Here is a 14,671-nt window from a genome sequence, read left to right as displayed (position 1 = left end):
CAGGTATAGCAAGTGACCCAGATAAAAGTAGCTAGAAGTTGGAGAATAGCCAAGATAAAGACAAAAAATTGAGGCTTGCACTGCTCTCTAGAGTGGCAAACCCAAGTTTTAGGAAGCAGAAGTTGAAAGGTGATATTAGCTGCCAGAAAATGCTAAAACCTATTAAGAAAGGCATGGTGACATCTTGAGAACAACAAAGGAAGATGATTCACTTTAGATTGCTTTCATAAAGGACTGGCTCAAGTTGATTGGGCAGACTGCTTTTTCCCCCTCCTTTACTATAAACTTTTCCAAGCTTGGTCACAAGAAGATATTACCAAGAGGACGAAGAAAGAGATGCAAGGATGTGTCCACACATAATTATAACATCCCCACTGATTCCTGGGAATTGTTAGCTTACAACAGCTCAAAGTGGAGGAGGAACATGCATGATGACATTGAGAATTGAGATGACATTCACAAGTACAGAGGCCCTACATGATCAGCAAAGGAGCAGACCACCTCACTAATTGCCTATCTAATCTGTCAGCCACCACCAGATCCATCAGTGAAAGAGTAGCCAGTTCCCTCAAAACTAGGATGAGGGCAAGTCATCCTCAAAACTAGGAACAAACTGAAAAGAAGAAACTTTCATTGTTCCACAGAGGTATAACCCAAACTAGAGTAAAAGAAACAACAAAAGCCAAGGAAAAGAGACAGTTTTTTGGTATATCCAACAAAAAGACTATAGGTTTTTTGTATTTCACTGTTTAGTCTTAAATCTTGCTAGACAGGCATCAGAATACAGCACATTCTGGTTTGTAGCAGTTGGAAGCCTGCAATAAAGAATGATCAGTGACAACAAACACAAGGTACAAACTTGCATAAAAATCATAAAAGGTAGAGAGTTTAGTTTACAGTGCTGACAGTATGTAATACACTCATTTTCCAAGCACCTTATTTTCCTATGTTCTTGAGCTACAAGAAATGTTGATCAGAAACCACTTAGTTTGAAAAGGTCACCAAATTATAACTGAACAGAAAATAAATTAAGATTGACTTTACCTTTCTTGTTTAGTGGTCGTTTCCTTACGCATACACATATCCTTTGTTCATCAATCTAAAAGAACAATAAAATTTTAGCTACACACATGTTCCAATAATGCATACTTCTAGGTCATCAAATATGTGGACTTAACCAATGCAGTTAATTAAAATTACTTCAATATAAAGATTATACTGCCATGTGAAATATAACCTTAGTCATGTTCTCTAACAATGGGCCTGACCTTGGGGGCTATTGTTAGTGATACTGACTGGAACTCACTTACATTTGATCACAAACTGAGATCCCAGACTTCAATGAACATGCAATTATCCACAGATGTTTAGGCCTTCTGGAAGGATATGGAAGGCCTGATCTATAAATATGCTACACCACTGGTTTGCTATGATTCCACAGTATTATGCTGTAAACAACCTTGCAGGTCTTGCTGCACAACCCAATACTCTACTGATTTCAAAAAAGTTTGCAAAATCTCCAAGATCTCCAACACCTGGGTCTCCATCCCTCCCTTTGCAATTGGATCCTTCACTTCCTCATCACCAAACTTCAACGAGTAGGGATGAGTAAAAACAGCTCCTTCTCACTGACTATCAATACAGGTGCATCACAAGATTCTGTGTGTACTTAGCCATCCTGTTCTACTCTTTTTACACCCATGAATGTACATGTATCTAATCAAGTGACTTAACATATCTTAAACACCACCTACAAATTTGCCAATACCATCATTGTTGACTGTATCACAAGTGATTTTGAGTCAGTGTACAGGAGTGAGATAGAACACTTGGTTGATTGGTGGCACAATAACAACCTTGTGCGGAACATCTACAAAACCAAAGAGCTAATCACTGATTTAAGAGGAAGTTGGGAGACTAGTTGGGAGTACTCATATTGAGTCAGAGATGGAGAAAGTGAGCAGCTGCAAACTCAAGGCATTAAAATCTTATACGACATATTCTGCACCCAACACATACAATATTACATGTACTTGCTGGAAAAAGTATGTGAACCTTTGGTTGAGGTTATTGCTGTACAAGGAGGTCACTCCAGTTACTTAAGCAAACATCTCCGGTAACTGTTGATCAGTCCTGCACATCAATTTGGAGGAATTTTAGGCCATTCCTCTGAACAAAACTGCTTCAACTATGGGAGGTTGGTGGGCTTTCATACATGAACTGCTTGCTTCAGGGTCCCTCCACAACATTTCTATAGGATTAAGGTCAGGACTGTGACTCTGCCTTTCCAAAATGTGAAATTCCTTCTGCTTTAACCATTCTTTGGTTGACTGACTTGGGTGTTTAGGGTTATCTTGTTGCATGACCCACTTTCTCTTGAGCTTCAGTTCACAGACAAGATACCCTGACATTTTCCTGTAGAATTTGCTGGTACAATTCACAGTTCTGTCAATGATGGCAAGCCATCCATTTTCTCAATAAATAAATGAGTAAGTATATCTGCTCATTTTGTGTTGTTATTTATTTAATTGGGTTCTCTTTATCTAGCTTTAGAATTTTCGTGAAGATCTGATCACATCTTAGGTCATATTTAGATTATGAAGACACGCAGTCCTCTTTTATTGTCATTTAGTAATGCATGCATTAAGAAATGATACAATATTTCCTCCAGTGTGATATCACAACACACAGGACAGACCAAGACGGAAAAGAACTAACATAATTATAACATATAGTTACAACAGTGCAACAATATCATAACTTGATGAAGAAGTCCATGAGCACAGTAAAAGTTCAAAGTCTCCCAAATGTCCCACATCTCAAGCAGACAGAGAGAAGAAAGAAAAACTCTCCCTGCCATACCCGACCACGATCTGACTCTGAGTCATCCGAAAACTTCAAGCTCTGATCAGCTCTCCGACACCGAGTACTGAGCGCCATCTCTATCCGAACGAGCTGACGTCCTTCTCGGTCGCCAACAGCAGGCAAAGCCAGGGATTGTGAGACCTTCCGTCTGAAAGATTCCCGACCGCGCAGTAACAACAGCAGCAAACGAGCATTTCAGAAATTTTTCCAGATGTTCCTCTGCGCTTTCACATCCATCTCCATCAAACTAGAATTGTCCACGGCCCCTATTTAACAGATACGATATCGTTTTTCATTGGAGGGCTGCGCACACGCAGCGCGTTGCTTCTCTCTCCTCCCACCAATGCAGAAATAGAGAAAATTCGAAAGGGTTCACAAACTTTCTGGTACCACTGTAGATACAATCATGAAGAAGACATGCCAGTACCTCTACTTCTGAAGAAGCTTAAGGAGATTCAGTATATCACCAAATACTCTAACTTCTATAGATGCACTGTCCAAGGTATTATGACTGGCTGCATCATGACTTAGCACATTTCCAACACACAGCAATATAAGAGGATGCAGAGAATAACTGCCACAGCCCAGACCATCACAGGCACAACTATCCCCACCCGTGGCAGAATCTACAGGAGGCAATGCCTCAAGAAGGTGGCATCTATCATCAAGCACCCTGATCATCCAGGTTATGCCCCCTTCTCGCTGCTACAATCAGGCAGGAGATAGAGAAGCCCGAAGACCAGCATCATCAGGTTCAAAAACAGCTGTTTTCCTACCGCCATCAGATTCTTGAAACAACCTGCACAACAGATCACCTCTTGCACCTGGCTCTAGTTATGGGAAGTTTCTGCATTAAATCTTGCTTTGCAATATTCCCCCCCTTGACTCTAAAAGTTTAAAGTTCAAAGTAAATTTATTATCACAGTACATACACGTCACCATATACACCTAAGATTCCTTTTCTTGTGGGCATACTCCACAAATCCATTAATAGAATAATTACTATAATAGAATCAATGAAAGGCCACACCAAATTGGGTGTTCAGCCAGTGTGCAGGAGACGACAAACTGCAAATACAAGAAAGAAATAATAACAATAAATAAATAAATAAGGAAGCAAGCAAGCAAGCAATAAATATCACAAACATGACATGAAGAGTCCTTGAAAGTGAGTCCATAGGTTGTGGGAACATTTCAATGATGGAGCTAGTGAAGTTGAGTTCAGGAGCCTGACAGCTGAGGGGTGATAACTACTCCTGAACCTGGTGGTGTGAATCCTGACCCTGAGCCACCTCCTTCCTGATGGCAGCAGTGAGAAGGGAACATGACCTACCTGGGTGGTGGGGGTCCATGATGATGGATGCTGGTTTCCTGCAACAACGTTTCATGTTGATATGCTTAATGGTGGGGAGGGCGTTACCTGTGATGAACTGAGCTGTATCCACTACTTCTTTTTGTAGTATTTTCCTTTCAAAGGCATTGGTGTTTTCATACCAGGCTGTGATGTAGCTAGTCGATACATTTTCCACTACACATCTATAGAAGTTTGTCAATGTTTTGGATGTCATACTCCGAAGGGTGTAGAGGTGTGGCTGTGCTTTCTTTGTAATTGCACTTACATGCTGGGCCAAGGACAAGTCCTCCAAAATGTTAACACTGACAAATTTGAAGTTGACCCTCTTCACCTGTTATCCTCCAATGAGGACTGGCTCATGGACCTCTGGTTTCCTCCTCCTGAAGTCAATAATCAGCTCCTTGGTCCTGCTGACATTGAGTAAGAGGTTGTTGTATGCTGATTCGTCACTACCTTTGATTCGGCCAATGACAGTGACATTGTCAACAAATTTGAATTATGGCATTAGAGCTGTGATTAGCCATGTGGTCATAAGTGTAAAGCGAGTAGAGCAAAGGGCTAAGCACACAGCCTTGTGGAGCACCTATGCTGATGGAAACTGTGGAGGAAGTGCTGTTGGCAGTCTGAACTGACAGGGGTCTGCAAGATAAGAGATTGAGGATCCCTTGCACAAGCGGGTATTGAGGCCAAGGTCTAGAAGCTTATTGATTATTGGTGGTATTTAATGCCAAGCTGTAATCAATAAAGAACATCCTGATGTGCATCTTTGCTGTCCAGATGTTCCAGGGTTGAGTGTAGAGCCAATGAGATGGTATTTGCTATGGACCTCTTGCTCCAGTAGGCAAATTAGAGCAGATTGAAGTTGCTTCTCAGGCAGGAGTTGATACGTTTCATCACCAACCTTACAAAACATTTCATCACTGTGGATGTGTTACTGGACAATAGTCATTGAGGCAGGTCACCACGTTCTTCTTAGGCACCGGAATAAATGAAGTTTGCACAAAGCAGGTGGGTACCTCAGACTACCAAAGCGAGAGGTTAAAGATCTCAGTGGACACTCCAGCCAACTGATCAGCACAAGTCTTTAGTACTTGGCCAGGTACCCTATCTGGGCTGGATGATTTTCACGTGTTCACCCTCCAGAAAGCTGCTCACTTGTCGTCCTCAGAGACTGAACTCACAGGATCATCGTGTTCATCATGTTCCTCCATGCTTTGACAATCAAAGTGAGCACAGAAGGCATGGAACTCATCTGGAAGTGAAGCCCTGTTGTCGCTTACATCACTTGATTTACTTGAATTTAAGAGGTGATAGTATTCAAGTCCAGCCACAACTGTTGAGCATCCTTTGTTGATTCAAGTTTCATCCTTTGTCACTTCACCTGTGAGATGGTTTACTGGTGATTGTACCATGCCCTCTTGTACCTCAGCAGATTACGGGTCTTATGATTCACCCAAGGCTTCTGGATGGGATGACTCTGAATGATATTGTGGGGGTCACTTGTCTACAACTGTTTTAATAAAGTCCATGACAACCATGGTGTATTCATTGATATCCACAGATTAGTCCTTGAACAGTAGTCCAGTTCACCAACTCAAAGCAATCTCCTAGTCACTCCTCTGCCTCCCACACCACCTCTTTGCTGTCCTAATCTCTGCAGCTTTGCTGTTTAGCCTCTGCTTGTATGCAGGTAAGAGGACAGTCAAGTGATCAAATTTACCAAAATACGGTCTGGTATTCCATATCTTAGTATAACAGTAGTCAAGTGTGTTGGGACCTCTGGTGCTACAGGATATACGCTGATGTAATTGGGCAGTGTTTTCTTCAAACAAGCCTGATTGTCATCGCCAACTATGATTTGAAATGCGTCAGGATGAACTGTTCCTAGCTTGGAGATAGCATCATGCAGCATTTCAAACGCTTGATTATCGTCATCCACTGGCGATACGTAAATTGCAAATAGGATTACAGTGAAGAACTCCCTAGGTAAATAAAACAAACGGCATTTGACCGTAAGGTATTCAATGTCGGGGGAACACAACTTAAACAAAATCGCCACACCGAACACCACGAGTTTTATCATGAAACACACAACTGCACCTTTTGCCTTTTCCAAATCAGCAGTTCAGTCCATCCTGTGAATTGAGAAGCCTTCAGGTCTGATCACCGTATCTGGCATGCTGTGAGTAGGCCATGTCTCGATCACACATAGAACACAACAATCTCTCGTATTCCTCCGATATGGCAATTTTGCTGTCAGTTCCTTGATTTTATTCTCCAGAGATTGCACTTTTGCTATCAAGATGCTGGACTGAGGGGACCTCACCCCTCTGTGTTTCAACCTGGCTTGGAGTCCCCCTCCCACAGCCTTGCTTCCGGCCATGGTGATGGAACTTTTATCTGTTGAAAGGTGTCATACCTCCTAGGTCTGCTGAGTCCTTCAGAAGATAGTGAAATCTGTAGTTTATTAATTTGATTTAAAATACATTTCTTAAATGGAAGTTACATGCTGCAGATGGCAGTGGAAGTAATTCAAAAGATGGTATATTTGGAAGTATTGTATGTAGCCTACCAAGCGACAAATTTAAAACTACTCAAAATCAACTGTACCTTTGACAGCCAACAATACCCCTATGACAAAGAACAAGCAAGATTGTCTGTGCCTGGACAAGGTAAGTGCAATGAAGAGAAGACTTGTTGTTCCAAGCTTTGGACCTATGCTTGCAATATCTGGAAATTACTGTAAAAAAAAAGCATGCAGCATTCTAAAAAAGTATAAATGCAATATCGATGTATAAATAAATGTTGATAGAGATACTTCAGATATAACATTGCCTTTTCAATTATTCAAAGTATAATAGGATTACACTAACCACTATGCTACCATTTTCCTTGTGGGGAAGCTAGGTGGTGGAGTCTCTGAATAAAAGGTCATCACTTAAGCTTGAGAAGAGGAATTCTACTCTAGCTCCAGCCCACGCACTTGGAATCTTAGACATTCTCAAACCAGTCGCTGTAGGTGCTGACTTAAGAGGGAATCAAGGGTCATGGGGGTCAAGCAGAAACCCTTATTTAAGTCAAAATTCAGACAAGTCATGATATAACTGAACGTTATAAATTGGCATGGCTTCTTTTTCTCAATTTTCTATTCTGTTACATTTGAAGCTTCAATTAGATAAATTTAACTAATTTTTACTTGCTTTTAAATAGTACTTTGACAACAAAGACAAATTGCATCGAGATTACTCAGATTTCAAATATACAATTTAAAATGGCGGGAGGAGAGAGAGCAGCACACCGTGCATGCACAGCCCTCCGGTGAAAATGATACTGTATCCGTTAAATAGGGGCCGTGGACAAATCTGATTTGATGGAGGCAGACATGAAAGCACAGAGGAACATCTAGAGAAATTTCTGAAATGCTCGTTCGCTGCTGTCGTTACTGCGTGGTTGGGAATCTTTCAGAGGGTAGGCCTCAAAATCCCCGGCCTTGCCTGCTGTTGGCGACCGAGATTGAGGTCCAATCATTCGCACAGAGCTCGAAGTTTTTGGATGACTCAGAGTAGGACTGTGGTCGGCATGGCAGGGAGAGTTCTTTCTTCTCCGGTCTGCGTGAGATGTGGGACATTTGACAAGACTTTGAACTTTTACTGTGCTCATGGACTTCTTCAGCAAGTTATGGTATTGTTGCACTGTTGTAACTATATGTTATAATTATGTGGTTTTGTCAGTTTTTCCAGTCTTGGTCTGTCCTGTGTTTTGTGATATCACACTGGAGGAAATATTGTAACATTTCTTAATGCATGCATTAATAAATGATAATAAAAGAGGACTGCGTGTCTTCATAATCTAATCTAATCTAAAATCATTTCTGAGTAATTTTAAACATGAAATCCAAAACAATGTTCTCAAATCAATTTGACTTGCTTAAACTTGTAACTTACTGGATCAGCAGCCGTAAGTGGTCGGTAGTCAAGACTTGATCTAAATTCTCTTATCATGCACATAATTTCCCAGTTTGGATTTGTAGAATCAACATCCTGTTAAGTACACAATTTATCAAAGTAAATACACAATACCAAATTGTGGTTGTTGAATGCAGCATCTGGCTTTAATCATTTCTAACTTTGTAAGTGTTCTGCAATACAAAAAACTCACTTGCTAAATTTAAGAAAGAAACCATTTAAGATGAAAGGATATAAACCTTAAGCATAATATTTGAAGGAAAAAGCTTCAACCAGAACTACAGTTCTATTCTTTTAGAACACAAACAGATACAAAGACCACAAGGTTGTGCTGGGCCGGCCAGGTTGGCCGACAAATAAATCTCTGCACTAGGATAAATGAGGTGATGAACTTAACAAGAGGATGCAGAGGAGATTTAAGTATGGACAAAGATTCAGAATTACAGTTAAGAAAAAATATCTGCAGTGAGTTTGATCCCTTTTAAACAAAGGCAGAATTACATAAGATGTACTGAATTGAGAGAGCCCCGGACAGGGTGAACAGGAAGAACCACTTGTCTTGGCAAGGAGATAGACAGCAAGGGACAATGGTTAATCAAAGGGTTAGAGGAAATTCAAGGAACAAAAATGTTTTTACTCAGACAGAGTTGGTAGTCTGCATCCAACTTACAAGGGTATTTGATGCAGAAAACTCCATGACATTTAAAAGTAAATGAGCACTTTTAAAAAAGCTGTAACCAACAAGGCTATGAACCAAAATTAGAGTCAGAATAACCTAAGTAGCTCCTCTTTTGGCTGACAAGAACAAATGAACCAAATGAACCAAACGTCTCCTTCTGTCCCAGTAGTTCAATATTTCTAAGAATTCAATGACTGAAGTGTACGCTCACCAGAACACACTAAGGTTTATAAACAGAGATGAGACCTAGCAAAGAAACAGGATAACACATTAAGCTTCAAATATTAACCACTGCATGGATCCGAATACTCAAGCCAATGCCGAGTCAAGTAAGTTTCATAATAGTAATATTTCTAGTCATAGTCATACTTTATTGATCCTGGGGGAAATTGGTATAACAATTTTCTATAAATTGTTAGAACTCATACTCTATAAACCTACTAGTTTGATGATTTTGTTATAACACTATTTTGCCTTTTATTCAGTAACACCTACTGTGAGTCAAACATGAATACTGATTAAGGAAGGAATCACAAAATATTAAATTATAATCAGAAGGTAATTTTTCTTCTTTTCTTTCAAGAACAAATAGGCATTCTACTTCTACCAAGACAAGATCAGCCAAGTCAGGAATCCAGTATTAATTTTTCAACATTTATCATACACGATCATTTATGTTAAGATATCATATAAAAAGATTTGAATGAAACAAATTCTGGATAGAGAAATAACATAAACCTTGCCACTTCCTCATAATTTCCCCTTCCTTTTTTCTATACTCAATGGTAAAACACAAATTTTCTACTTTCAACTAAAGGAAATAACAGCACAAGGATGTAAACAAATTCCTTGGTCACAGTGAGAGAAAACATATTTTACCATGCAGGTTATGCAAGTAGTACATAGGAAAATTTGTTAATCATTTGGTAATCAAGTTATCTACTCCGGGTAAAAAACAAAACAAGAATGTGGAATTTTAGAAATATACATGTTTAAATTTTTCCCAGGGCAAAATCTGAATTAAATTAAGAAAATAATAATTGGTTGTAATAAAAGAAACAAGGTGGTGGGTTATTGCAAATATCTACAATATTTTTCTTTCATAAAATATTGTAGATAAACTGGTCTTTGAAAGCTTGAAAGTAAATTTGTCGACCCTTCATTATTTTCAGATATAGCAAATTAAGCTGAAAGTGACTTGAAAAGCAATCAATACCAAATCTGACAACCCTTCTCAGCATCGATGGGGCATTGAAATGCATGCACAACATAGATGATGCTTCAAAATCTCCTCCAAGCACTGGAAAAGTATTCCAAATTTAGAAGAAACAACAAAGCCCAAAATAATCATACTAAGAATCTTAGCAGTTCCAGAATCCCCTATAATATCTTGTTTCATCCCTTTCACCAGCAAGAAGCCATTTGGTTCATTGCGCAAATACCAAATCACATAAATTTCCAGTTAAGTTTACAGAAAAGGAATCCAGGTGCCCAATACATACTGGGTGGAGCTTTCTCAGCTCTAATTCACTACCAATTATATTAAAGTTATCCCAGCCACCTTCCACATACTGACCATTCTATTAAAGCAGAAACAAGTCTTTCCTTTACCAATTAACTGAGATCTCTCAACTCTATTCACCTGTACCAAAGAACAGCAGCCAATGCATTCTTTGATTCTGGTAACATCCTTCTAGATCTACACCATAACATCTCCAGTGCAATTATATCCTACCTGTTATACAGACCAGAATATGTTGAAAATGCTGTTTTCTATAAATCTAACACACTCCTGCAAGCAATTCTATACACTGTTAATAAAAAAGTGTTCATCACCAACTTAACCACCTTCCCTGCAAGCTTTAGTGAATTGTGAACAAATATTTCAAATTTTATGTGTTCCATTTTTTTTTTGCATCTTTCTTTTAAAATGCTTCCACTTCCCAAATGCATTCCTTCTCATGTCTTTAGTGAACTATGGCCCCTAAATTTAAAAGCAAGAGACATGGCACTGAGCTCTGCAGAATCCAATTGGAAACAACTTTCAATCACAAAACACCGTTGTCGTTTGTTTACTCCTGCTGGGCTAATTAATTTTGTTATCAGCTTACCAGTTCTACTTGCTTCCCACGGGCTTTAACTTTATTAATTAACCTGTTATGTTAAACTTTTCTAAAGCTGGTTAGGTAAAGGAGAAGCACTTTGTCCAATAAATAAATGCAAACCTGAGCTCTTTTCTCTCTCATCTCTTGCTGCTGTATTCGCCGCTTTTCACGTTTTTCCTGAAGTTTTTCAACTTCTTTAACGCAATTTGATTTTCTGCGGGCTGAAAGATAAAATTGACCAGTTTGAGGATGCAAACTAAATTTTGTTGGCTCTAAACTTCTGTAGAATTAAAGAAACATGTCCTCTATGAATGATGAAATAGATGCCTAACATTTCACATATTCATGCTGTAGAAAATATTCATGTTTCACTCAAGTCAATTTAAATGCATTTTTGAGATCACATCATTTATATGATCATTTCAAACCCTACAATATTCACGGCCTTCAAGATAAATTTTAAGGCAGACTTATTTTGTGTTCTCCACAGATAAACATTACACCAAGAATTGAAGCAAGGAAAATAGCGCAAAACAGAAATTCATTCTACTACATGATTTCCTCTATATGACTCGGAAGCCCTTTTCTACCTTCTTCCATAAAAACAGGCAAAATATTTTCTTACTTCCAACATAATTTCTCCTGCCACATTCTGCAAGGAGAGCACAATAACTTTTGTTATTTGTTCCTATGAAATTTCAACTGTTTGCCTTTAAGTCTATTTACCTGACTGTACTTCTACACCCAGCAATATAGGCAGAGACTGAAGACTGCAGCACCAGTGGTGAGGACCACAAAGGTAGAATCAAGGGAGGTGGAGGAGGGCTTACAGGACTGCTTTGAATTGTTGGACTGGACTGTATTCAGGGATACATCTTCATATCTAAATGAATATGCCAGTTATCACCGACTTCAAGACCTATCAGGATGAGAGCGTGCCTTCACGTACATACAGGTCATACCCAAACCCGAAGCCATGGATGAACCTTGGGATTCGCAGTCTGCTTAGGGCTAGATCTGTGCCATTCCAGACCAACCTACAGAAGTCTATCTTAAGAGCCAAAAAGCAATTCCAAGTGAAGTTAGCAACTGGTTCCTTGACTTCCTCATCAGGAGACCACAGGTCAGTGAGGATCAGAAATAACATTTCCTCCTTGCTGACAATCAATACAGGTGCTCAAAGGATGTGTCCATAGCCCACTGCTCTACTGTCTCCTCAGAGGATTGTCACCTTTTTTGTGGTAGGAAGGATTGTGACTTCCTGAGATCCTGAATGCAATGCCGCCTGCGGCCTAGCTCCTGCCAAGGTAAACTATGGCCACAAGATCAAGGGAGAGTTCCAGATAAAGAGCAATCCACCTAAACCTCGACGGAAGATGATGACACATCACAATGACAGTGAAGGCGGAGGAAAACTGCAGCAGTGAAGGGTCCCCAGTCATCTTGCAAGCCCCGTCACTGGACCCTGACCTCGAACTGTCAAGGACCGCATGGTGGCTGCCCATGTATCAGCCTCCCACGTTAAACAAGGTCACACATAGGCATTCCCCAGTAAGGGAATAATCCCTTGGGAGAACATCATACTTGATTCGAGTGATCACACTACTACTCTACACCTGTAACTGTGTGGCTAGGCTCAGCTCAAACTCTCTCTATTGTTGTTAGAACCTCATGATGATGAGGAGGCACACAAGAGTGAGATAGATTGGCTATGTGAATGGTGTCACTAAACATCATTGCACTCAATGGCAGTAAGACCAAGGAAGGAATTAATTGTGGAGAAACAGCGGGGTCAGCAGTGGAAAGGGTGAGCAGTTTCAAGTTCCTGGGTATCACTATCTCAGAAAATCAAGTATATACTCAACATATTGATGCAATTACAAAGAAGGCATGCCAGTGGCTACACTTCATTGGGAGTTTGAGATTTGGTATGTTTGCAAAGATTCTAGCAAATATTTACAGATGTACCATGGAGAGCATTCTAATTGGCTGTATCACCATCTGGTATGAAGGCGCTACTGCAGAGGACTGGGGGAAAAAAAGCAGTAAAGGGTTGTGAACCCAACTATTTCCATCATTGGCACTAGCCTTCCCATCACTAAAGACTTTTTCAAAAGGCATCCCCTCAAAAAGGCATGATACATTATCACCACCTAGGACATGCCCACTTCTCATTACTACCATCAGGGAAGAGGTACAAGAGCCTGAAGATGCACAGTCAACATTTAGGAACAACTTTTTCCCTTCTTAGATTTCTGAACGGTCCATGAACACTACTTACTTTGCTCCTTTTTCTATTACCTAATTTTTAAAATATTTCTTATTTGTAACTTAATAGTATTTTTTTCAGTTATGTATTACACTGTATTGCTGCTGCAAAACATATTTCATAACTTTATTGAACCCAAGCCAACTTTATTGGCTCAGGTAGCAATCCAGATATCGCTGTCATTTTGCTCTACTTATATACTTTGACCCTAACTCTTCATGTTCCTTCCTAAGTTGTTGTTTGTCCCTCCACTTTCAAGCTCTTCTCGAAACAACATACCCATTACATATTCTTAAACTCAGCACCTGAGAGGCAACACAGCCTTTGGTACTCATACTTGCAGCTGTGGAACTGTGCCTGTTCCCCTAAATATACTACCTCCTATAGCAGTTTCACTCCTCCAACCTGAATTACCCCATCCACCACTGTACAATGGTCAGTCTGCCCACTGTCCCCACAGTTCGTGCTCTTATCTGCACAAACTACAAAAATGAGCAAATCCAAGGCTTGGGGATTCTCCAAAGCAACCTTCTGAATCCCCATACATGCCTCACTCAGTCACACACCCTCATCCTTTAGACTGACAAGTTCCCCAGCACTTATTCACATACACACACAAGATCATATTACACTTACAAGGTGGTGCAAAATCTTTTTTTCCCGATTGGGCTGGAGAGATATCTGTAACACTTCCATTCTGATGAGTAGCTGATGAATGTTCTGGAAGCTGGCTGGGTCTTGATCTTGTTGATGCCACTGGGAGAATGAAAAAAAAAGAATCTTTCAATCTAACTAATCTGTCACTTGCTTAATATAACATAATCCTAAAGCTTCCCAAGATCAAATTCATGAGCTCATAACTGGATTGAATTACTTTGAACAAGATTTCTTCTCCAGTAAGCTGTTCATACATGAAATTATGCAGTCATGGAATTATACAGTACAGAAGTGGGCCCTTTAGACTGCATTCAAGCCAACCTTGTGCTCAACTATACTGATCCCATTTGCCACTACTAAGACCACAGCCTTCTATGCCTTGCCTATTTGTAGCTGTTTAAATACCTGTCAAATGTACTGATCACTTCATCCAAATTATTAATACACACTATAAATAGTCAAAACCACAGCATTGATCCCCTTACTTACTGATGGACAATCTGAAAATGAACTGTTTATCCCAGCTCACTGTTTTTCATTATACAACCACTTCCCTAATCAGGCCATTACCCCAAATCCCTTTTATTGGCAACAAATCGAATATCTCCTGGAAATCCAATTACCTACTGGGTATCCTTTATCTATTCTGTTTGTTCTATCTTCAAAGAACACCAAGCAAATCCGTCAAACACAAATTCCCTTTTATAAAAACCTCATTGATTCTGCTTGATTATGTTATTTTCTAATTGTTCTACTACTACCTCCTTGATAATGGAT

The 14,671-nt window shown here is 39.7% G+C and overlaps 1 protein-coding gene across 2 annotated transcripts in view; it reads right to left on the bottom strand.

Annotated features, from left to right (window-relative positions):
* Positions 1 to 14,671, bottom strand: part of kif2a (kinesin family member 2a) — a 127,019-nt gene that overhangs the window by 75,469 nt on the left and 36,879 nt on the right. For both annotated transcript variants that reach the window (XM_063042986.1, XM_063042987.1), the window contains exons 5-8: positions 13,874 to 13,993; positions 11,089 to 11,189; positions 8,164 to 8,259; positions 1,045 to 1,099 (exon numbers count right to left, since the gene is read on the bottom strand). In XM_063042986.1, coding sequence (XP_062899056.1) covers positions 1,045 to 1,099; positions 8,164 to 8,259; positions 11,089 to 11,189; positions 13,874 to 13,993 — 372 coding nt within the window. The remainder of the gene's footprint in view (positions 1 to 1,044; positions 1,100 to 8,163; positions 8,260 to 11,088; positions 11,190 to 13,873; positions 13,994 to 14,671) is intronic.

Source organism: Mobula hypostoma, chromosome 3, assembly GCF_963921235.1.
Source record: "Mobula hypostoma chromosome 3, sMobHyp1.1, whole genome shotgun sequence".
Taxonomy (NCBI): Eukaryota; Metazoa; Chordata; class Chondrichthyes; order Myliobatiformes; family Myliobatidae; genus Mobula; species Mobula hypostoma.
This window is presented reverse-complemented; position numbering and strand designations above follow the sequence as displayed.